At 43.5% G+C, this 24,913-nt stretch overlaps 1 protein-coding gene across 2 annotated transcripts in view; it reads left to right on the forward strand.

Moving 5' to 3' along the window:
• The window catches only part of SORL1 (sortilin related receptor 1), a 170,602-nt gene that overhangs the window by 75,338 nt on the left and 70,351 nt on the right, over positions 1–24,913 (forward strand). For both annotated transcript variants that reach the window (XM_037841759.1, XM_037841758.1), the window contains exons 13-21: positions 7,298–7,476; positions 8,949–9,135; positions 12,248–12,376; positions 13,820–13,905; positions 17,228–17,400; positions 18,419–18,550; positions 20,424–20,515; positions 21,713–21,959; positions 22,579–22,717. In XM_037841759.1, coding sequence (XP_037697687.1) covers positions 7,298–7,476; positions 8,949–9,135; positions 12,248–12,376; positions 13,820–13,905; positions 17,228–17,400; positions 18,419–18,550; positions 20,424–20,515; positions 21,713–21,959; positions 22,579–22,717 — 1,364 coding nt within the window. The remainder of the gene's footprint in view (positions 1–7,297; positions 7,477–8,948; positions 9,136–12,247; positions 12,377–13,819; positions 13,906–17,227; positions 17,401–18,418; positions 18,551–20,423; positions 20,516–21,712; positions 21,960–22,578; positions 22,718–24,913) is intronic.

The raw sequence follows: 24,913 nt of genomic DNA on the forward strand, positions 1-24,913 counted from the left end.
ATTATTTGTACTGCATTCAGGTTTTAGAGTCAATTCTCGATTTTCCTCGTTTAACTTTTCTCAGGTTAAATTTGCATTCCACTCTTCTTTGAAGTAGTTAGTGTGATTCTAGTCCTCTTACACCATCTGTCGGTGCATATGTGCTCAGAGAACACAGCGTCATTGCTGTACTAGCTGGAGCAAAACATGAAGGGGGAAAAGAAAGTGCCAAAAAATCATGTTGCCCTCCACAGGCATTTAAAAGTAACTTAGGGGTTGTAAACTTTGGGGATTTCAGATTCTACCACATTCCTCTGTTTGTATAGGTCATATCAAGCTGTTTGTCTGTATCGTTCAAATAATTGTACTTACATTTACATTTGCAAATGTAAAAATATGTTCAGGCCTCCTGTTGACAGGTGCATGTGTCCCAAATGTCAGCCGGAGCTTGGCCTAAATCTGCCTCACCACCTGGCACTTATGCGGTGTGTTGCTCACGGAGGTTTCTGCTTCTCCTGTGGCTTGCTTTTGACCTGTCCTGTGTGCTAGCAACTTCATCCAAAGAGCAGCAGGAAATGATATTGAAGTTCAATTAGTTCATCTCCTCCAACCACAATTCCAGTTTACTCTGCTCCCAAGTGTGTCTGGGAGCTGCTGTTGGCCAACCTGGATTTCCGTTTCCGGGTCTGTGGCTTCAGGCTCCTCTTGGCCTGGCCTGCCAGATTGCGGATTCCTCTCTCCTCAAGTCTCACGGTGTTTATTGGCTGTTCCACTAATCTTTCATTGATCATATACTGATTCCTGCTGTTAGTTACCTTTCCATTTTATGCCTGAATTCCTCAACTCATTAGTGAGGTCTCTGTCGTAGGCAAGTATTTATTTCTCTTCTACCCGGGCTGGCAGGCACACGGTAAATATTTGATCGATCAATAGGTAGGTCACAAACACTTGGTCTTCTGAGATGGCTTATTCGTTTACTGATCTGGTGCTGCCAGTTGCACAGCTCCCATGGTGACCACTCCCAGAGTGTCCGTGGAAATGACAGCGCCTGGAGCACAAACATGAAGGGGTTTGTGCTCCTCCCCAGTTTTCATATGAACAAACAATGCAATTTGCCATCAGGCTAGGGCCTGAGCTGGAAGCAGAGCACGATGCTGTTAGCAGTCATTTCAGGTCCGTGACACAGACCTCTGCCGGACCTTGGGGAACCTGGAAACTGAGGGAGCAGAGGTGGAGGAGCTGCCCGAGGTCTCTGTGATGTGTCTGGGACAGCTGGAGAGAGGGGCAGGGCTGGGTGTGGCCAGGTGAAGGGCTTGTTTCCAAAGAGCTTTCTGACCCGTTTCTTACCTATCCTTAGGGAGAATAGTCCAGTCGCGTTAACATCAGTGACTCCGAAAAGAGGTTTAGAGGGGAAAGAGGTTGGAACATTGCTGAAAGTGAGAGTTAGTGTTTGTTTCGTGTTTTGTTTTTTGTTTTGGTTGTGTTCTTTTTTTAATTATTCATGTCTTTCTGTTGCTAAGTAGCACAGATAACTAAGCGTTGACAGTTACTTGTTTCAGCTTCTGCCTTGATTCTCCACTGAGATGGTTACCTTTTTTATTGTTAATTGAAATTGAGAGAAAGCAGGGGAACGCTTTGTTTTGTTGTGTCTACACGTCTGAAAGGAGTAAATAAGAGCCTGTGCTGGGAGTCATTTATTATTGGTTCAGCACGCCGTAACTGTGAATCTGCTCAGGGGACACATAGGAGCAGTTTCCTTTTTGTGTGTCTAATCAGTGTTCTTCAGAGACAGGGCTGTTGTGTTTTTGCATTCTCACCAAAAAGAGACCCAATCACAAGTTTGTCGGCATGATCTTGAGAGATGAGATCAATTTCCATTTCTTCTTGGCAGTTTACCTGTCAGTATAATGATGTTATTGTAGTTACCGATGTTACTTTGGATTTGTCCCAAAGCATCTTTCCTCTAAGGAGATTTCAGGTTTTGTAGGGGTTCTCTCTGCTACTCCTGAAAAGATCCCGCAGAACAGCTGCCTTTTCTGGACCTGAGTTCTGGAAGCAGCCCCTCAGTTCTAGAATATGGGAGGCAGCAGTGAGGCTATTCATTTGACAGCAGCCCTTAATGCCGGTAATGAAACTTACTGGAGCAGTTGCAGAGAGCACCTCCCCACTTCATCCTAACCCCCCAGGTGGTTGCTTCTGCCCCTTTAGGTATAGAGGGGCAGGTGTTCATGTCATACGTTTTAACTGTTAAGAAACCCAGAGACCAGGTGAAAAAGAAAATATAATGTAATTCATGTAACTTCGTTCATCAAGAATTTTCAAGCCTCTCTCGTGTGTCAGGAGAGGTTCCGGAGCCAGGAATGGAGGAGGGTCTAAGACCCTTCTTGTTTCTGATGAATGGCAGTCTTGGCAGAAGTCCCTCACGGAACAGCTGATTTATGTATAACCAGGCCTGTGATCGAGGCAAGCACAGGTGCTGTGGGGTCCGGCAAAGGCTTCTGGGAGGAGTGAAGCCTGAGCAGAGACCAAGAGGATAAAGCACAAGGCTGGGATGGCATTCCCGGGTTAGAAGGAGCTTGAGTGAAGTGGGCGTTGTGAGTGGACATGGAATGTGCTGCCCTTCAGGACCAACAGAATACAAATTGCAAGGTGGGGAGTCTTGAGAAATGAGACTTAAGGTAGGTAAGCAGGTAGGGACATGTTCTAGAAGACCTTACACATCCTACAAAAGAGGTTAAACTTTGCTTCCTAAATGAGAGGGTTTTAAATAGGGGAATAAAATGGTTAGATTTACATTATAGAAAGATGGCTCTGGCAAGATGGGGAAGATGAATCTAAGAGGAGCAAAACTGGAGACAGGGAACTCGATAGACAATAACTTGGAAGATAATGCTGGGATGAGTTTGAGAACATAATCTGCAGGACTGGCTCTATGACTAGACTTAGGGTGGCTGGGGATGATGATTATCCAACTCATAGAAAAGGGGCTCTAGTATGTTCAGAGAAGATATCCAGCAGGAATCAACTAGTTCAGCCTTCCACCACCCCTTGCAAGAATTTTCTCTGTGCCAGCTGTGACAGGTGACCATCCAGTCTTTGCTTGAACAATTATGTGCCTTAGGTCCCAGAATCTCCACTGTCGAGGTTCTTAAGTGTTAGTGGCTCAAGCTGTGGATCCTGGATCTGACCAAAATGGCCTGAAAGATGCAGAGGACACTGGGATTAATACCTACCTGATTCTGGAGACTCTATTTCTGTTAATAAAAACCTAAGATTGCATTTACATTTTTTGGCAATGACCTCAAACTGGTGACACCCACTATTTTGTTTTTAATTGAGGTATCACTTACTTACCATGAGATGCTCCGATCTTAGACATGTAATTTAATCTGTGCTGAAGGATGCATGTCAAGATGTAGAGATTTCCATCACCCCATGAAATGCCCCTCCCCAGTCAATGCTACTGCCCCACACCCCAAGGAAACACAAGGGAACTGCTGGTCTGTTTTTATTTTCTCATCATAGGTTGGTGTTACCTATTCTAGAATTTCATATATATGGAATCATACCATTGGTAAGTTTTGTATTTAGCTTCTTTTGCTCAGCATGATAATTTTGAAATTTATCCATGTTGTAATATATATCAGTAGGCTAAGTTCAATTTAACTAAAAACCCAGAGACTTCTTTTTATTGAAAAACTAAATTTCCCCTTCCTACATTTGAGCAGCTAGGTTTTTGAAAGTAAGTGTAGAACTTCACTTTTATTCTCAATTTTGCATATTGTTTTGGTGTAATGAAAGCGTTTTGAATCTTGTTTTTGGCACTTACTGTATTCCCTGTAAATTATCCTTGTTCCCTTTACAAATTTGGTAGTGTCACCTTCCATATCGTTATCCAGAGCATACACCAATGTGAGGTCTCATTTTGGATTGAGATGAAACCATGTATCAGCACATTTGGGATTTGTTTTTTTCACTGGCAGTAAATTTTATCAAACTGTGTGGTCCATGAAGATTTTAATGAAAGAATGTTCTATATCATTTCCTCTTCTTTAAATCAATAATTGCCATGAGAAAAAGCAATGAGATTAGTTTCTTGTGACTTGTATATGAAATCATGCTGGTTCCCAGTCTTGACTTCTTTTCTTTCCTAAGTGTTCTCAAATCAGCTGTTTAATAAACCTTGTCCTGTTTAGGGAAATAGAGCAATTTTTCCTTCTTTCTCTCTTCTATGTGCATCTTTTAGAGATTATTAAAATGGACTTAGCTATTAAAAGTTTAAGTCTTTTAATTCTCTACAATATATTTTGTTTTGTTCTCATTTTCCTTTTAACTTCTCCATTTTTTCCTGCCTTGTCCAGTTTGGAGATCATTCTCCTTTATAAAGATAAAAGCAGAATAGAAATTGAATAGTTCTGCCTTTTTATCTGTCATCTCTTACTATTCTACCATTGGCCATTAGAACAGTGATCCTCTTCCTTTCTAAAGAGCTTACTACCTAACCAACTCACCATTTTACCAAACCACCAATCTACCAATTATTTTGGTAAACCGAAGCATAATCCTTGGCTCATTTTGGATTTGAGTTATCTAGACACTATTACAGATTACTGCTGTTCTTTTATTTTTTGGCCCTTGGTTGTGTGAGTCTCTTGCCACCTTGAACACGTTCTTTAAAAAAATCTAAGCTCATCAGGGATCTTTTTTTGTGGTCACACGTTGAGAGGTGGGTATCTACTTCCTCTTCCACTAATAAATATATCTGTAGTTATATTTTGTGACTTTTCCATTCCTCTTGGGGGTTTTTGGCTATGGGATTATAATTTTTTTTTAACCTGAACATTTGAATTCTCCTTTTCTAAGATCTAGGTCCTACATCTTTTTTCATGACTATTAGTAATGCAAGATAACTTGATTTGTTTTCCTGCAGTGTTCTTGTCACCATCTCTTCACTAATATACGTTCTCCTTCAGTATTAGGTCCAGGTCCAGGTCAGTATTAGGTCCAGGATAGATATTCTCTTAACTGCTGCAATTGGAAATGTGACCATCCTTTCCCCGAAATTCTGAAAAATCAGTGTTTTCTAATTGAGCAGTTTATTCTCAGATAGAAGGCTGTGCTTGACCATGCAGCTGTTTGCTAGTCTTGTTAATGTATTATGAGATAATAATACATTAACAATTAATACAATTAATGTATTATGAGATAATAATACATTAACAAGACTAGCAAACAGCTGCATGGTCAAGCACAGCCTTGGAATGATTCATTTCTTGGGATTATCTTGAATTGGGAGAGCTCTTACATTGATATAACTAGGCCATGTGCAGTAAATGGATTTCCAGAATTATCTCAGAGCCAATGGGCAGCTACCATCATGTCGGATTAGTAGGCCAATTCTACTGGATCATTTTGCTCTAAAAGAGATTCTAAGCCCTTCGCTCATCACCTAGTACAAGGAGGTGATTGAATGTGTTAATTTATCCCTAGTCTGCTTCAGAACTAGCTGAAACCCAAGCATATCAGCCAGATGAGAATTTTCCTTCTTTTGAAGATCTGTAGAGATTACTTAGCCTTCCATTGCCATTCATTGTGTTGATTAGTAACCCTACTACTTGCTTTAACGCATAGCCTTCTTGCAGAAGTATTGATTTTAGTAATCTCAATATGAGAGGAAGTGTCTGGATTGAGTGATGTTGTAAAAAGATTTATGTCAAGTATTAGAATTCTAGAGAGTAAAACAAATCTCAAAAACATGGGAAAGGAGGAAAAAAAAGGAAGTTTTATTTATAATAAAGATTTAAGAGATAGCTGATACCTCTGTGATCTTAAAGAAAGCTTGAATTGAGTTGTTTTTCATGCTAAGCACCTTGCCAGCTCACTGGGTGATGAAACAAGTATTGGGCAGGTTTTCTTCTTTTAAACACAGACAATTTTAAATTAATACAATTGTTTTAATGTTGCTTATTTTTTCAATGGTTTGCTTTCTTGTTCTGAAACAGCAGACCTTGGAGACTTTCTTCAGGACATGCAAATATTGGTTATCTTTTTTTCTCCAAGTCTTTACTCTTTAAGTAATTTTTAAGACCAAAGAAAAGCTGGAAGTATTATAGAAAAAACTCCCATGTAACCTTCACCTAGAGTCACCAGCTGTTAACATTTTGCCAGTTTTCTTTACCTCTATTTAATCAAATCTATCTAACTTTTTTCCTCTTGAATCATTTGAAAGAAAATTGCAGATATCATGTCCTTTACAGCTAAATACTTAAACATAAATCCCTGTGAATAAGGCAGTTCTCCTGCATAGTCACAATGCCATTATCACTTCTAAGAAAATTAGCGTGCACTCATCGATATTATTTATAGAGTATATTTATATTTTCTCATATAAATGAGAAATGTCCCATATTACTTATACCTCCTTCCTTCCTCCCTGTCCAGGATTCAGTTACCCATTGTGTTTGAATATTACACCTCTTTAGTCTTTTTAAATCTCTAACAATCCTTTTGCCTTTTTTTGTGTGTTTTTCATGGTCTTGACTTTTTCGAAGACTCCAGACCAGTTGTCATGCAGTATGTCACACATTCTGGATTTGTCCAATTGTATAAAATATTACATTGATGATGTGTTATTCTCAATGGTTTATTCAAGAGGGACATAATATCAGGTTGTGCAACTATGGGTGATGCTAAATTTGGTTAAGGTCGTGACTCTCAGATCTTCTTCCTAGTATAAAAATGCACTCCTTGCTTCAGGTAGTATTTAGTGAAGTCTGAGGATTGATATTTTTAGACCATGTGAACATCTTTGTCCCCTCAAATCTTTCACCCATTGGTTTTATTATCCAATGATGATCTATGTCTGATTCAGTCATTACAGTGGGGTTTACAAAATGGTGATTTTTCTCATTCTGTGATTATTTTCATCTTTATTAAGTGGCTTTCTAACATAAGAAAAAACATTTTCCCTTTCCTCCTTTTCTCTCCCTCTCTTTAAGTATTGTTAGAGACCCATGCCTGCCCCATTTTCAACCAATGAAAATCTTTTACAATCCTTTTTTTCTTATGTTTGAATTTTCCTTAATTTGTCCAGTTGGAGCTCCATCTAGCTGGCTCCCCTGTCCTTTTGAGATGACTGCGTTAGTGTCTGAGCACTTCCTTGCTTTTTGGTACCATCTTAAACTTCCCTTGTTTTAGCCCAGGATCAGCCATTTCTCCAAAGAGGCCTGGTTCCTTTTACTGGTGAATGTTATTTGGAAACCAAGCCCTTGTCCTAGAGATTTTAACTGCAAGGATGCTCTGACTTGCGTTTGGGCAGATACAGCACCAATGAAGGGGAGACCTGGAAAACATTCATCTTCTCCGAGAAGCCGGTGTTTGTGTATGGTCTTCTCACAGAACCTGGGGAGAAGAGCACTGTCTTCACCATCTTTGGCTCAAACAAAGAGGATGTCCACAGCTGGCTGATCCTCCAGGTCAACGCCACGGATGCCTTGGGTAAGCTGCTGCCTCCTCAGCCCCTTCCCGTAAATATTTATGGACCTCCTGTTAGGTGCAAAGCTCCAGCATTAATATTATGCAGTCAGCAGAGTTTGTGACCCCTCGGGGATCTGGCACATAGAGTAAGTTAGCACGAGACCCAGGGGGGTAAATGAAAGTTTACTCAGGCAATTTTTCTTAATGAGACTCTGCTCTAGTCTTTGTATCCTTAGTTCCTTGTGCAGTCACTGGTTTAAATGTATGTCTGTTGAACATGTCAATGAATGAGTGACAAACATTCTTTCAAATCAGCAGTTCCAAGTTGACAAATTCAGCAAGTGCCTCCTATGTGTAAGGCCACATGGCCAAGTGACGCAGACTCCTCTCCAAGCCATCTAGGAGCATCCAAATCTACTAGACGAGGTGCAGGACTAGTAAGCAAGCAGAGAGAAGTGAAACGCCCCTTTCCTACTTCTCTGCCTTGGCTGGCATTATGTCAGTTGTCCGGAATGCCCCGGGTGCTCTCTCATCACCACGTGTTCTACCTCCACTCGTATCTAGTGTAGATGCTGCCAACATCCCAACCAGGAGACATCTCCCCTCTTCTCTGTGCTGGGGTGTAAACACTGGCCATGCTCTGCCTTTAGTTATAAACATGTGTGTGCGTGTGTCATCTCCCATCTACTGGATCAATAAGGTCCTTGAAATCAAGAATGTATCTTGTGAGTATTTATACTCTACCCACTGGACAGCCTGATAGTCAAATAGTCAGTAAGAGCGTGAGAAGTATTTGCTGATTTAAATGGAATTGAGTTGATGTTGTTCATTAGCTCCAGTCAGTATAAACTGACTGTAGACACACATATTAAAAAAGATGCAAAGTACCAATCTAGACACGGTTTACTTTGGCATTCCTGTAGACACTACTCTCCTTAAACTTTGAATGAATGTGGGTTGATTGAGTGAAGTACCCAGGTTCTCTTAGGCTTTCTCAGCCTCCTTTCGGGAAGACCTTGTACTTTCCGAGTCACGACGGTGAATTCTGCTGCCCTTGGCCAACTACCAGACGTGTCCTCCCTTCCCTAGGAAGCAGGCAGGGAACAATTCTCCTGAAAGATGTTATCTATCCATTTCCCTAGGAGAGAAACCCCTCTGGTTACCTAGTTCTAAAGGGAACAGTTGACTCTTCTAAAATAATTCAGAAGTTTGGACAGGGCTGGAAGATGGCTTGCTCCTTCCCACCTTCTCACATGTGTTTCAGGGGCTGTCGTTTTCATGTGCAGTGGTGTGCCCAGCCCCAGAGCCTGGAGCTCACAGCCCCAGGGCGACCTCTGGTTATAATAGGTCTGTGCCCTTGGTTGGCAGCAACAGGATGGATAGCGTGGGGGGGGGGCTGGGCTGGGAGGGGTGGGTGGGATGGGAGGCCCACGTAGACCTGCCTATCAGTAGACCTGCCTATCACGTGTCCTGCCTCATTTCTTTCTCCTCAGGGGTTCCCTGCACAGAGAATGACTACAAGCTCTGGTCCCCCTCTGATGAGCGGGGGAATGAGTGCTTGCTGGGACACAAGACCGTTTTCAAACGGAGGACGCCCCATGCCACCTGTTTTAATGGAGAAGACTTTGACCGGCCGGTGGTGGTGTCCAACTGCTCCTGTACCCGCGAGGACTATGAATGGTTTGTTATTCCAGGGCTGGGGAGTGAGCAGAGCTTCATTCAGTTGGCCACGTGGGGCAAACAGACTCAGTCAGGGTGCCTTCCTCCCGAGGAAGGGACAGATGTAGAAGGAAATGCATCTTTCATGGGCCGTAACTGTGCTGGGCACTTTTCACCTGGGTCATCCCATTTAGTTCTTTCAACCACGTGACACGGGGTGGGGGTTATCATCTCTGGAAGCCACAGGAAGATAGTTCTGCAAGTCATGTCTACACGGCTAACCCAGAAAGGTAACATGGTGCAGGTTCCGTTGCAGGTGACTGCCTGTCTGTAAGAGCTAGAGGTGGTTTATTTCGTGATCTGAAACGAGGGGATGTGAGTATATATATTTTTTGCACCATTCGTTATTCCCTGAGTGAAATATCCAAGGCACTGTTGAGAATGCTAAAAGTAGAAGAAATGACATGTGCACAAATAATCATACCAGGACGCAGAAAGTGGGGAGTGTCTTGGGGAGGCAGTGGTGCATTTTTTGTGACGAGTGAACGGAGGAGGAGGCCTGTGATTTGCAGTTGGGGAATCAGGAATTTTCTGAGGAAAGCACTGTTTGAGATGGGCCTTCAGGAGGTACGTGGATATGTGAAAAGAAGTATTCTAAGAAAAGATGCAGAGGCAGGTGTAGGTGGTGGTTTAGGTATGGGGCCTTGTGGGTGACTGAAGCAGGAGCAGCGAGGGGCCCTGAGCCTGAAAAGGTAGAACACAAGGGGGTGGGAAGGGCCTTTGTAAAGCAGTAGGGGCCCTTTGAAGGCTTTTGAGGTGGAGTGACAGAACAGAGCTCAGCTTTAGGAAAATGATTCTGGCAGGAGAGTACATAGGCTCTCAGAACCCGCGGCCACCCCCTAGCATCTGTATTCGGCATGAACGATAGTTCTAGATTTGCCAGGGGTGTCTGTAGAGCATGGTAATTAAACATAAAAATGTAACTCATATTTCAGTGTTGCTGAGACACAGAGGAACTAGATTTTGCTTTGGGCAGCCGTGCTTCTTGTGACTAAGGCCAGAGCCCTGTGAGGAACTAAAAGAGGGATGTATATATATTTTTTATTTTTTATAGTGAATATTTTAGGCATTGTGGGTCACACATCCCATCTACTTAGCTATGCCCATGGTAGCAGGAAAACAGCCACCAACTAGTGGGCATAGCTGTGATCTGATCTAATATAACTTTTTATCTTTTTTTTTTTTTTTTTTTACAAAACCAGGAGATTTGGCCAACTCCTCTTCTAGATCAGAGCTTTAATGTGCATAGGAATTTCACTTGGAATCTTGTTAAAATGCAAATTTGACTCAGTAGTTCTGGGGATTTGCATTTCTAACTAGCTTCCAGATGATACCATGGCTGCTTTTGACCCAGACATTCATCCCCTTTGAAAGCTGTTTGGTCCCAAGAAGACAGCAGAAATGGTTTCACGGGGAAAACCACCACAGAGCTATTTCATGTTTCCAGTGGGCCGTTTCAGGGCCCCTTTGCCTTTTCTAGTCTCCCTCAGACACCCCTGAGTTGTAATTCTGGTCTGAGAGCCTTGGCTGGCCTATTCTTGGTCCTTTCTTTGCTAGAGCTGCTAGAAAGGAGCCAACCTGACTGCTCGTCTCTTGGGGATGTTTCGTGGGACTGTGGCAGGGAGGAGGGAGATGGCCCAGAGGCGGGAAGCAGCAGAGAAAGTGTCTCTCCATTATGCAGCTTCTGAATGACAACTACATTTGAAGTAAGGTTACTGTGACAGTCCTTTCAGACCACACCGGAAAGCCCGCTTCTTAGCTCATACCACCCCCGATTTCAGGGCTGTTTTATTTTATGTCTCTGTATTTCCCCACAATGCCCAAAAATGTGGCTTTCATAATTTTGACTGCAACTCCTGGTGAGCAATACATTTTACATGACAGTTCTGTACCTACACATGTATTTAGGCATACACACACATACACACACACACACACACAGGTGAAACAGAAGTTTTATGAAACATCATTTTCTCTTAAGTGTGACACATTTTGCAGTGGTCTGTTCTTTGCAGGGGAGGGGAGGAAGCTGACTTTGCCCTCCCAGTTGTTTTCCCAGTCCATCAGATGCTGACCTACCGTTTGAAAAAGCCTGCCTAAGAAGGATGCTTTGCTATTGGAGGCAAATAAATAATAGGCTGTTATTCCCACTTATTCCCATTAATTGACTGAGTAGCTGGGGCCAGTTTGATACAGGGATAAAACTGCTCCCTTTTGAACAATTCTCTACAAATTGTTAAATGTGGATTATGATATAAGCCACTTTGTATTGTCAATACTTTTCATATAGTAAGTGTCAAATTCACTGAATTGAATGAAATGGGGGTAAATGAGGCCTTTCTGGTGGAGCAGATCAGTGAGGAAAATCCTTTTGAATTACCGAATGTACAGCTTGGGCAGGGCCTTGGACAGGACGTAGTACAGCTGCCACATTTTCAAGCTGAGTCAAGTGAGATCTGGAAAGTCGGGCAGTTAGGGGGAGAATGAGCACAAGCCCCAAAATTCCTGCTCCCTGCTCTAGGTGCTGCCCACTGAGTTCGGAGGGTCAGCAGAGATGTGGCCCCTGATTGAACACATCCTTGTGGACCAAACCAGGGTGTCCCAAGCATGGGACGAGGCACCCAAAGTGATTTTAAATCACATTGAATCCTTAGTAATAAATAAATAAATAAATAGCATTTATTTCCTTTTTAATTCTTCTGATTGTGCCAAGAAGAAAGTCTCCTTGGGTGCTGCTAATTCTTTAACACTTGCTAATCCCTTTTGCACAAAGAGAGGGGAGGCCCAGAGTCTTGGGGTAGGAAACTGGATCTTGAGCTAAAACCTAACAGTTTGTTTTTGACATAAAGATTTGCCTCATTTTTGTCTGTGTATGGCATATGATGTTGGTTTCCCAGTTGTGGTTCCCTTATTGAGTTTCCTTTGGAAATTTGTTTATTTTAGCGTAAAAAGGTGAGCCTACTCCAAAAGACATGGGAGGGAGGTACACAGGGTGGTAAATCACAGGAGGGCGGACTGAGATGCCTGAGGTGCAGAAGACAATGGCTTTAATGGACCCCGTTTTCTTTCCCAGTGACTTTGGCTTCAAGATGAGTGAAGATTTGGTCTTGGAGGTCTGTGTTCCCGACCCCGAGTTTTCTGGGAAGTTCTACGCCCCTCCCGTGCCTTGTCCTGTGGGTTCCACTTACAAGAGGACAAGAGGGTGTGTATTGCCAAGGTTCCCAAGTTCTCATTTTATCCAGCCCCTCATGCTTTATGTAACTTACCTTTATGTAAAGGTAAAGAGCCCCTTGTGCATTGTGAATCTCCTTACTATCAGTAGGTGTGGTGGAACTGCTATTGTTTATCACCGTACTATTGGTACTATCCCTTTGCTTGTATTTACCTTTATTTTTGAAGCGAGTGCTCCCTTATGTTGGCTTTAATTTTTATAGAGACCCTTAGAGTGGGAAGAGAGCACAGGCAGGCTGGATAGTCCTCCCCTCTTGACACCGAAGCCACTGAGGTTATTTAACTCGCCCAGGATCCTCTGGTATTGCCCTCTGGTTTTGGGGGCTATTTATTTCAGGTTACTTAGTAAATTTGCTCTGTCTTATAGTACGTGATGGGGCTGTATGGATTAGGCCTGATTTTCATAGTTTTGGGGAGTCAGGTTCATTTCTTCTTACTTCCCACCTTTGTATGCCTGTTGCACTCAGCAGCACCTTCTCATTTATAAAAGGGAAGGAATGCGTCTTCCTCTCAACCGTAAGCTTTTATACCTCCTTCCCTATGCCACATGTCTTTAGGGGAGGATGACTGCATCCTGGGTGGGATATGGCCCTGAAAGGCAGCTGCTCCACTTAGCCTGAGGCCTGGGACCATGGATCCCAGCTTTGCCCTGTGTGGCCGCCAGCTCGACGTTGCAGCATCTCCCCAGGTAGCCTACTGCTGCCTCTCGGCTTTCCCTGGTAGAGCTGAAGGCGTCCTAAGATCTTAGGGCTGAGTTTTGAAGCACAAGAGACATTTCTTTTTCTTCCCTTTCTAGAGGGGGGAATTGTTATGTGTTGTTCTACAAGGCAGAACCTGTTCCAAAGAGGCAGATTTTTGAGAATGATAGATTGGGCAGACTAAATACTTGATAGTGGAGATATTAAAGGAAATAGTGGCCACCAGCCAGGGACAGAAGGGGGCTGTGCATGGTGGGAGGGCTTGGAGAGCCACTGATTTCTTGTCCTACTCTGATGTCCAGATTTCCAAAATAGCAGGTTCCAAGCTTGGGCAATATTTTAAATTCTGAGGTCTGCAAACTCACCAAGCACCAGTAAGAAAAAAAAAATTCCAAGTCCATAAGCTTCTTTGTAACTTGAGGAATATCTGAAGTCATAAACTTCAGCAAAGGCACATCTTCAGAGGAGTTCGTTGAAGAGAGAAGGTTAAAAATCTTGTTCAGGACAGTGTCCCAAAATTGTCTGGGGCTGCCTAATCTAATTATAAATGGAACTGATTTGGAATGGCTACACATCCTCTTTCTAGGTCCACAGGGAAATGAATAGGTGGACTCTATTTTCCATGGATAGGAAATGTGTTCCATATTGGGATGCCTTTGAGAATGACTGTTCTTTGATGTTTCTGACCTTTTGCTTTTGGGCCCGGGGGATGACAGCTACCGGAAGATTTCTGGGGATACTTGTAGTGGCGGTGATGTCGAAGCACGACTGGAAGGAGAGCTGGTCCCCTGCCCCCTAGCAGGTAAGAGAGGTTGTTCCTTTCCTTTGATTTCTCACTTCATTGAAGCCTTATCATGCTCTCCCCAAGCCTAGGCTTGTAACTCTTCTAACTTATGGAGGAAAATAAGGGAAAGTCATAAGCATCACAGAACTCCTTTTTTTTCCCCCTGAGCTTGATATCCAAACTAAATTTCTATGTAGTCTTAAGCCTTTATAGGAATGGGGAATATTTTATGTCAGCTCAGTTGTTTTTTTTTGAGGGAAACCTCTTTGTTCATTGAAAAATATTTATTCAGCGTCTGTTGTATGCCAGGCACTGGTGGTGGTGGTAGGGGACACTGAGGACTCCCCGCAACTCTTTTGTATGTTCTTTGTTCTGTTTGTCAAAGTTGACTATAAAGAGACATGTGCCTTCTTAGGAAGTAGCTAATGGTCTTTCTTAATTTTATGATAATAATTATAACTAATATCTTAGTGGAATTATATAGATTTTACTGCACATTTGCAAACGTTGCCAATTTAATCATTTTCACAACCTGTTGAAGCAGATATTATCATCTCCATTTTTTTTTTAATATAAGGAAACATACTTAGAGGAGTGGAGAAAATGACTTACTTAAGGTCACACATCTGGTAAGTGACAAAGTTAAAATTCAGACTTTAGCTTCTTGCTCTTAATTGAACATCACCCAAAGGGCAAGTGTCATTCCCTATATTTTAGATGATTGTTATGCTTGCTAATTAAGGAAAAAAAGTCTTTGGAGCTATTATATTAGTTATAGGGTGTTCCAAAACATGTTTTAAGTTGATGTAGTGGTGATGTAACATATTGAGGTATTTGTAATATTGGCATGAAATTCTTATAACTTAAAACATAGTTAATCTCTTAGCATCTTTTCTTTCTTCACTCTGTTTCTAGTTGTTATTCATTTAGAGCATCTTCGTTTCCTCTGAGCACTTGCTCCTGCTCGTATCTCTCAGGAAGGTAAATGATTGGCGCTGACTTCCAGTAGGTGATGGTGTTGTCATGACAGCCATAAGTGTCAAATGAATCATGAAAGAAGCTTGCCTTTTTTTGCAGGCAGGGCAGAACAGCCCTCTCATGGCCCACTGCTTGCCAGCCTGCCCTGGTGTTTTTCATGCTAAGCTCATTAGTCCCTTAATTTAATCTTCCATCATTACCAGAGTAATTAGCATACCTCACTGTAGAGACTTAAAAAGAACACAGCTTCAGCAGATTCCTACAAGTGAGCAGGAAATATTCACATATTCCCCTCACAAGAGCTGTTACGGAGGACTTGGGTTAGTGGGGTTTGAGTGATTGCTGGTAAGGGGCCGGTGTACATACTTTTGTAATAAATATTTCTGAAGATAATTCAGCTAGGGACTCAATGATCTGTTTAAAACAGTCCAAACTGGCAGGAAAGCGATTTTTCTCTTTGGATGGGAGAAAATAGAACAGGGAATGAAGTGGAAAAATCTCTTTTGCAGTCCAGGACAGCCCCTAAATGTTTTTGTGAAAGCTGGGTGGATTAGAAGGCAAGGCTGCAACCAGAGAGGAAAAAGATGGTTTCACAGAACTAATGGGAACCATAACATCTTTGCCAAGATGAGGTAATCTAGGCATCTGGAAGGATTTTTTAAATGCAGTAAGTTTTCTTCCTTTGTGATTAGTGTAATAACAAATTTCTAGACTGTGCTCATATCTGGGGTTGGTCAAGAATCCTGTTCCTTTTCTAGGTTCTCGCGTGCACACTGAACTGCTGCATGCTTCTCCATGCCTAACCCTAAGGCAGGTGTTTCAGGCTCTGCTATAAAGTCATTAGTTTTTTAGAAGAAAAATCCAGAGCAACAGAATGTGGTTTATAGATGTTGGTGGAGAGAGATCTGTGCAATAAGGCTTGCTGCTGTGAACGTACTCTCTGGGATTCCACAAGGCAGCCTCTGTGGGAGTCCTTGATTTTTATGCCAGTAACGAGCCCGGCAGCTCCCGGGTACCCTGTATCTTGACTGCCCCCCTTGCTGGGAATGACTGGAAAGTTTCAAGTGCCCTTGAAAACTAAAAGGGGCACTCAGTTATCACGTGGTGGTAGCTTAGAGCCATTTGAAGTGAAGGGAGGCCAAAAGAAAAGAAGGCAAACTTACCTTTATTTAAAATTTCAGGTGGATTTATTTTTTGATGCATTATCTATATTAAAGCCTTTATAAAGCAGATTAACTTACTGAATGAATAGAGTGAGAGAAGGACAAACAAACAAACTAATCCAGACCCACAGCAAAGATATTCAGACCAGTATCTGGTCCTATATGAAATTTATTGTCAAAACAGATAGTTTAGAAATGGATTTGGTGTGCTGCTCATCTGCTCTCCCTTGGAAGAATCTTGATGTTTTCCAGGCACTTCCCTAAGTGGAAGGGGAAAGAATACTAGTTTTTCCAATTCCTAGTTGTCTATTAAGTACTGTGGGCCTCTATCTTTACATTTAAAGATGGCAACCTTAATATCTGCATCACAAGAAGCAGCGTGGTGTAGTGGTGAAGACATAGACTCTGGATCCAGACTGCCTGGGTTCAAATCTTGGTTCTGCCACTTACCAGCTGTGTGACCCTCAGTGAGTTCCCTCAACTTTTCCAGTCTCAGTTTTCTCATTTGTAAAATTGGCTTAATAATTGTTCCTACACCATCAGTTGTTATGAGGGTTAACCAATGCCTTGTTCATAGTAAATACATGATGTAAGTATTTGTTAAATAGAAACAGGATCTTTGGGAAGATTGTGTTTCTGTAGCATTTTGTAAGTAGTCAAGGATAAATGTATTATTATTGTTCAGAAAATCTGTTAGGTTGAAAAATTTTTCGTAGGTCATTGTGAACGGTATTGAACTGGTGAGCAAATAGATTAGAAAACTTAGAAACAAGTCTTCAGGGACTAATGGTCTCTAGTCACAAGTTAGATTGCTGTGAGAGAATGAATAAATTATGGTGCTATGTGATATAGTCCTACTGGGAGAGCATGCTGATGGGTGTAATTATTTTGTCATGCGTGACTAGGAAGACTTAGTAGGCTGAGCTCAGGATTTGGACGTTGCCACATGCCTACTGAGGAATCGAGATAAAAACAAATGTAACAGGCGAAACACTTTGCAGATGAAGAAGCCGAGATACTCAGAACTTTAAGTGACTCACCCAAGGCAGAAATGGGTTCTCTTGCAGAGCTCTTGGCCCTTGATCCTGAGGCCCCAAAGGGTCTGAGACACGTGTGGGAGAAAACATAGGTCAGATGTGCGGGGACCCCTTATGCATCCCTGCATCCATCCTCCCTGCTGTTTCTGTCTGTCCGCACAGAGGAGAACGAGTTCATCCTGTACGCCACACGGAAGTCCATCCACCGCTACGACTTAGCCTCGGGGGTCACGGAGCAGCTGCCCCTCTCTGGGTTGCGGGCAGCGGTGGCCTTGGACTTCGACTATGAGCGTAACTGCTTGTATTGGTCCGACCTGGCCTTGGACATCATCCAGGTGAGTCAGCCTGGGTCTGGTCCTGGGGGCTCTGCTTGTGACCCCCCAGGCCTGAGTCTCTGGTCCTGGTAACCTTCCTTCAGAATGGCCTGGGAAAATGGTTAGTTAGAAGTCTGCATGTTGTGTATGTTGCAACACGTCTCAGGGCTGACTGATGTGATGTTTCAGTTTCCTGTTTTGGTGTCTTTCTTGCCCTGCCTCCTTCTGTCCACGTAGTAAGGACAAAGGAAGCTCCAAGTCTGCTGCCTTGCTTGAAAATGAGGCATCGCTCTTCCTGCTGGGAAGATTTTAGGAATGGCGATGTAGGAATAGTAATCACCCCCCCCCCCATACCTCCTGCCTCTTTAGCGCCCTTTTCTCTGGGTCATGGTATAGTAACACCAGAATTATGATAGTTCACGTAATTATCCACTTCAGCTCTTCTGAACCCAGAAGTAAGCTAGAAAGATCCCTGAACAGACCACGTGGATGCCCATGCATTCAAATTCATGCATTTTAGGGAGAGCTATTTGATCTTTATTCATTGCCTATTTAATCCTTTTAAAGAAGCAACTCCAGCAGAAATTTTTAAATGCCTGGGTATTTGGGAGTTGGTGATGGTGACTGTTGAGTGAAGGTGCCTCGCAAGTGAGGAAAGATGATTAAAAAGCCGACACAAGAACCTGTACATGCCAGTAGGCTGTTTTCATTTATTCTGAAAGCAAACAGATGGAAACAGCTCGGTAATCTCCAGTCTCCTTGTAATACAGCACAGTCTAGTAAAACCAGTATTCATAATGATAATACATAGTAAGATAAATAGTTAAATTCTGTTCATTCTCCTTAAAATGGGAAACAATAATACATGATAGGCATGTTTTTGCTAAAAAAGTGGCTTCATTTATTTGGAAACGAATATCCAGCATCTCATCCCTTGCCAGTCAAGCCAGTTAAATAAAGTGTTCCGAGACACGGGATGGATTTGGCAGGAGGTCATTTGAGCATTTCACGGCATTTATTGCTGTTTTTCTCTCTTCAGCGCCTGTGTCTGAATGGGAGTACAGGGCAAGAGGTGATCATCAGTTCTGGCCTGGAGACAGTGGAAGCTTTGGCTCTGGAACCCCTTAGCCAGTTGCTTTACTGGGTGGATGCTGGCCTTAAAAAGATCGAGGTACGTGTCTTCCGGTGCTCTCCTAATTACACGGGCAGGTGGGGCACCTGGCCTTTGAGCCGGAGCAGGTGTGCTGAATGACTCAGGAAATTGTCAGGGAACTTCCAGGGAATGGGCTGGCCAAGCCACTGGAGAAGGGAGGAAAGGGGGAATGTATCTTCTCAGGGTGTGATTGTTCATTGCCAGGAGGGTCCCAGATGAGAACGTGATGCCCAGAACCCATCACGGAGGTTTCTTTTAGAATCTGGAAGTTTATTATTATTTTTGGCCAGCAGAGGCATAGAGTAATAACAGTAATGATAATCATGTTATAGTATTACTGTAATGCTATGTCAGTTGTACTGTCATGTTATTATAGTCTATTAGAGTCTTAATGAGCCACGTGCCAAGCCCTGTTGAAACTACTTTGTATGCATTGCCTGATTGAGTCCTCACACCTACCCTGTGAGGTGGGTCCTCTTATTATCCTCATTTTGCCCTTCTGGAATGTAGCTGCCCAGTGGCCTCTCCTGCTCCTGAGTCATCCAAATCATTGTCTGAGGCAGTGAAGGTTGACTTAGGTGTTCTGCAGGTTATTGGGTCTGTGCATCTGCACCTCACAGCACTGACTCTGCAGGCAGGTATGGCAGGCTGAGTTAGCGGAAAGCACACCGAAGCAGGGAGGCACCCAGAGCCAGGAGAAGATGCAAGACAAAAGGCGCAGCCTTAAGTGACAGACCTGGATTCAGTCTTTTTTCTATTTGCTAAGTGACTTCAGACAAGTTCCTTATCTTCTCTAAGCTTCAGTTTCTTCTTCTGTAAAATGAAGATTCATTTCTTCACTCAGGCCCTCATTTAACAGGTGCTGTTTGAATGTATGCTGTGTGTCAGGTATGGTTTTAGATTCTGATGATACCACAGCAGGCAAGACAGCTCATAGTGCTTAGGTTTTAGTGGAGGAAGGAAGATAATAAGGAAATAAATCTGTCCTGTTGGTGATAAGTGCTGCAAAGGATGTAAAATAGGGCAGCATGATTGTGTGATTGGAGTGATTGGGGGGGATGTTAGGAAAGGTGGTCAGAGATGGCATCTTGGGAATGAGCCCCATATGCAGGAGAGGATAGTGATGGTGCTCTCCTTATAGGGATGCTGAAAGACATGAATGGAAAGGTGCAAAATGCCTGGCACTTAACAGACACTGCATAGGTATCCTTTCTTTAATTGTGCATGGCCAGCACTTTGCTAGGTGCTAGGAGGATGCAGATAAAGCCAGTCTCCACCCTCTCACAGGCTTGCTGGGAGATAGGTGTACAACTCACATACTGTTTGTGCAAAATGGTGTGAGATGAGCCAATGGCAAGAGCTGTTGATACTCACTGATCAAGTGGGTCAGAAGATTTGGGAAAGGAGGTAGGCCTGGAGGTGAGTCTTGAAGGAAAGACAGAACTTGGTTAGAGAGAGGGGTGAGTATGCATCACACTTGCAGGACACGAGTCTGAACTGAAGTCATAGGAGAGAGAACATGGGGCCAGTCTGTGGATACTCTTAACTGCGAAGCAGTGACATGGAGGACTTGTTTTGTGGATAACATAGAGCACTGGTGGCTTTTGAGCACAGAGAATTTTTTGCACAAATCATCATGCCCCAAGAACCAGGGTGTACAAGTAGTTCTAGTTCTAGGTCAGACCAAATGAAACTTGTCACCCGAGCCAGGGGAGGGAACAACTTGTTCTGACTGGAAATCAGGGAAGGTTTCCCAGTTGTCTGGTGGGGGAGGCAGTTGGGCTTAGAGGGGATGTTTTCTATAGGCAGGAGATGAGTAGGAGGCTTTTTGCCATGTGGGTCTTTTAAGGAGCTCAGATGTATCTTGGCCTTTTTTTTCTCTTTTTGCCAGGTAGCTAACCCAGATGGCGACTTCCGACTCACCATCGTCAATTCCTCTGTGCTCGATCGGCCCAGGGCTCTGGTTCTCGTGCCCCAAGAGGGGTGAGTATGGCCTCAGAAGGAAATTGGCATTGCATCAAATGCTGCGATGGACAGGTGCTCACAGAAAGGCAAACCTCTGGGCAAAAACTCTATTTCTCATGACTGTGCTTGAAATAATCTATTAACTGAGATTTTAAAAAATGATAGCTTAAGTCATCTTGGTCAGTTATCTCTTTAAGTACCCAATGGAATCTCTTCTAGTGCCCAGATGCTTTCCATCTGTGGGATGTTTCTTTGGAAAAGGTAATATTGAAAGAGAGTCACAGGAGACATAGTCAGTGGTAGTTGGATAACATGGGGATTCTTTATCTTGAGGTTTGTGCGTGGCACAAACATTTAATCCATTCCAACTCCCCTGCCTACCCTCCACCCCCCAGAACGTGTGGATTTCTTTTTCTTACTAGCAATTGGTATGCCCTTGGGGAATGCGAAGGTGCTTTTTTATTAACTTATTAACTGAAGGAAACCTAACTACATGGGAAATTCTGGCTTAGCCTTTCTACCCTCTCTCTTCTCTCAGGGCATCTATGATTGAGAGTTGGAACTATTGTTTTAAAAAGAAAATTATAAAAGTAGTATATACTCTTGACTAAAGCTATTAAAAGAGAACAGAAGTTTGTGAAAAAAGTATTTGTTTCCGTCTTTCTTACTGTTAACCATTCATGCTCACACTTCCCAGGAGAATTCGCTATTAGTGGTATCTTATGTTTCATTCAGAACTTTTTTAGCCATGTGCAGTCATATATCCTTAAAACACCCAAACACACCAGATAGAATCATAGTTTGTTTACTATTCTGCATTTTTCTTTTTAAACTTAGTCTGAGTTGGGTATAGTTTCCTGTGAACATATGTACATTTTTCTCATTCTTTTTAGGCTTCGTAATATTCTGTTGTATATACCATAACCATAATGTTAATCTATGGATTAATATTAGGTTAATATATATATAGATAGATAGATATTTTGCTAATATGAACAGTACTGTACTTTGTACATTACCTTTGCGTAAATTTCAGGAGAGGAGTTTCTGGATCAAGGAATTAAGTGGTTTTAAATATTACAATTACCGATTATAGTGATGCTGAAATACCTGGTCTGATTGTTCTGGATGGTTTCCTTGCCTCTCCGGGGTGGTATTTGAGCTCCCATCCCACTAGTTCTGATGGGATGTATGTTCTCTCCTGGTTCCGACCAGGATCATGTTCTGGACGGACTGGGGAGACCTGAGGCCCGGCATTTATCGGAGCCACATGGATGGTTCCGCCGTCCATCGTCTTGTGTCTGAGGATGTGAAGTGGCCCAACGGCATCTCCGTGGATGCCCAGTGGGTCTACTGGACGGATGCCTACCTGGACTGCATCGAGCGGATCACTTTTAGTGGCCAGCGGCGCTCAGTTATCCTGGACAGCCTCCCACACCCCTACGCCATCGCCGTCTTTAAGGTGAGTCCTCACAGGCATGCTGAGATTAAGAGCCTGCTGCCTCTGGGTTTTTGCAGAGGTGCCTATCTAACTTCTAGAACATTGGCTCATTTCTTAATTTGAGACAGTTTTTTCGGCCCTTGAGGATGCCAGGCAGGGGTGCCAGAGGCCCAGGCTTTTACCTCTGTCACATCTCAAGAGGTTAAACGTTGAGGTTCCTTCACATGAAAATTCCTGGTTTGCCCTTCAGTCTTGTTACCTTGTCTGGACTTTGTTTCTTATCTCTTGTGAGGTCTGGCCCCTTCATTCCCTGTTATATATAATGAGCTCTACACCATCTGTATTACCTTTCACTACTGTTTTCACTCTAGAGAAAAAAAAATAGTCCTTCCCACCATCATAGAGCAGATTTTGAGCTGAGGTTGTAGCTAAATATGAATGTCTGTGAGATAGAGTTTCTTTGGGGCAGTTCTTTCTGTGTTGCTATTTGGTGGAATTTGGATAAAGTCTTGCATTAAATGGAATTTTGAACAGGCCAATCGTGCAGCCATTAAATGCCAGGGGTCCGTTGTGTGGGGGAGTTCGTGTCTTCACAGAGTGTCTGGAAGAAAGGACTAAGAAGCAAACCTTTGCTTTTCAGAATGAAATCTACTGGGATGACTGGTCACAGCTCAGTATATTCCGAGCCTCCAAATACACTGGGTCCCAGATGGAGATTCTGGCAAGCCAGCTCACCGGGCTGATGGACATGAAGATTTTCTACAAGGGAAAGACCACTGGTGAGACAAAGTTGCCTCCTTCACCTCGAGGAAATGGAACTCAAGCAAGGGGCTGGGTGTGGGCAATCCCTGCTCAGAGCAGGGGCTGGCAGCCTTGCATCGTTGTTGTCACGATGACATGCACATTATTTAATTTTTTCCTAATGACGTCTTAATTTGTTTTCTAATGATACACAAACAGCTGGAAGACAGCATGTTTTTGCCTGCCTGGAGTGTCAGTGCTGGTAGGGTAATTACAGCCTCCCCCTGCCCCTGGTCCCTTCCTGATGGGTGGGTTGTCTTCTCTTGCAGCTTGCACGAGTCCCAGCGTGGGGTTCATCCTCGTTTGGCTCACTTTCAGGGAGTGACGCTGGGTCAGGTGCTCAGACAATAGGAGTTGTTGCTCTCCTTCTTACTCTCTCACTGCCCAGATGACCTATTGTTCGTTGAACGGTTACCTGCCTTTGTAACGTCACACACGTTTACGGGATGATTTAATTAATTTAACCCCACCATGAGACTCTAAACCCCATGGAGGAGGAGGTTGTGTGCTTTTTGGCTCAACCATTTTACTGGTGTTGAGAACTATGTACATGCTCAATGCGTATTTGTTGAATGAAGAAGAGATTAAAAGGGGGGCACCATTGGGAGGTGCTGTTAGATCATAACCCTTGTCAAGGTCTGCTGGCTTCAAGAACTGCTGGGAGGCTCTGACCTGCTGGTTAAAGAGTGGAGACCTAGACTACTCAGCAAAAAGCCTTCTTCCTTACTAGTTTCTCCTTTACCTTTGTTTCTCTCCCCGTCATATTGTCGATTCTAGGGGAGAGAGATCAGGGTACCACTATCAAGAAGAATAGTCCTTTAAGAACTGTCTGCTTCATCTCAGCTGGGTCAAATAGTGCCCTGGCTCTGCTAACTTTCCTTTGTTGACAAACTGCTAGGTTTCCTGTTTTCAACTAAAATGCGGATGTTGTTTTGCAGTTCTTGGCTGGCCCTGTGCTGAGAAAATTGACAGGGCACATAACGCGGTTATTGATGTCATTGTTATCCTTTGAGGGCTGATGGAGACAGCGCATGTGAATGCCTTTAGAAAACTGTAGCGCATCATGCTGGTGTAAGGCTTTGTGATTGTTATGTCTTCACAACTGATCTGTGAGGTAGGGAGGGCTGATATTATAGTGATCCATGGCTTACAGATCAGGGAAGGAATTGCAGATGTTCATGAGTCTTCCCAGAGTGCCCTCGCTGGTTCAGGAGCTGGGCTTTTGCTAGGAGGTGTTCTTTCTTAGGAGCAGTGCTTGCTTTTAAAATAGGGAAAGATGAAGGAATCATGCTTCTCAGCTCTGGTGACTCAAATCGCAGGGCCTGTGTGTTAGAGGACACCCACCCCTACTAATCCACCCTGCTTGCCAAGAGGAATTTTCAGCAGTTCTCACTCAGTCTGGAAGAGCGGATCTTCATGCTTGCAAGTGCTCACGAGCATGCGTTGGATGAGCATGTGGCAGCTTCTGAAACACTGTGTTCAGATGAAGGTGGTAACTTCTGGGCTGTTCACTGGCCACTTCATCCTCACAGTCACAGTACAGCTCACGAGCCCCAGGGAGCATAGTGATGGTGGGGAGTTTTTGGCTGAGCCCTTGCATTTGTGTTCTCATTTCAACCAGCCAGAAAAATTCTGGGGGGCGCCTGATGTCTGGACACAGGAGAGGCTGGCTGAGAAGGGAAGTGTGGGCTGGCGGGTGGCACACAGACCGTGCAGGGCCAGGCCTGTCTGTCCTTTCAAGCCAAGGCCAGTCATTGCCCTCTATTGGTCCCTTTCTCCATCTACCTCTAGAACTCTCTCCTGCAAGCAGGATTCGTCCAGGGCTGTCACCCCCTTCCCACATGTCCACAACCACCCACGGCCAGGAAAGCAAGCTTGCAATCTTTTGGACAGGCCTCTGTGGGTTTAAATCAAAGCTTTTACAATGACAACTGGCTGCCCCCACTGGCTGTGTGCCCTGCAGGCTTCTCGGGCTTGCACTTCTTGGCTCCAACCTGCCTGCTTTTTTGGACGCTTGAGAGGGTTGCAAATTCTCAATGCCTCTTCACAACCCCTCATGCCAGTCAATCTTTATTTTTGTTGTCTACTCCTATCACTTAGTGACCTTTCTGCTAGCCAAGTGTAAACCAATAATGATGATAGTAACTACATGTGTTCAGGGTTTACTGTGTCAT

The sequence above is a fragment of the Choloepus didactylus genome, chromosome 6 (assembly GCF_015220235.1).
Source record: "Choloepus didactylus isolate mChoDid1 chromosome 6, mChoDid1.pri, whole genome shotgun sequence".
NCBI lineage: Eukaryota > Metazoa > Chordata > Mammalia > Pilosa > Megalonychidae > Choloepus > Choloepus didactylus.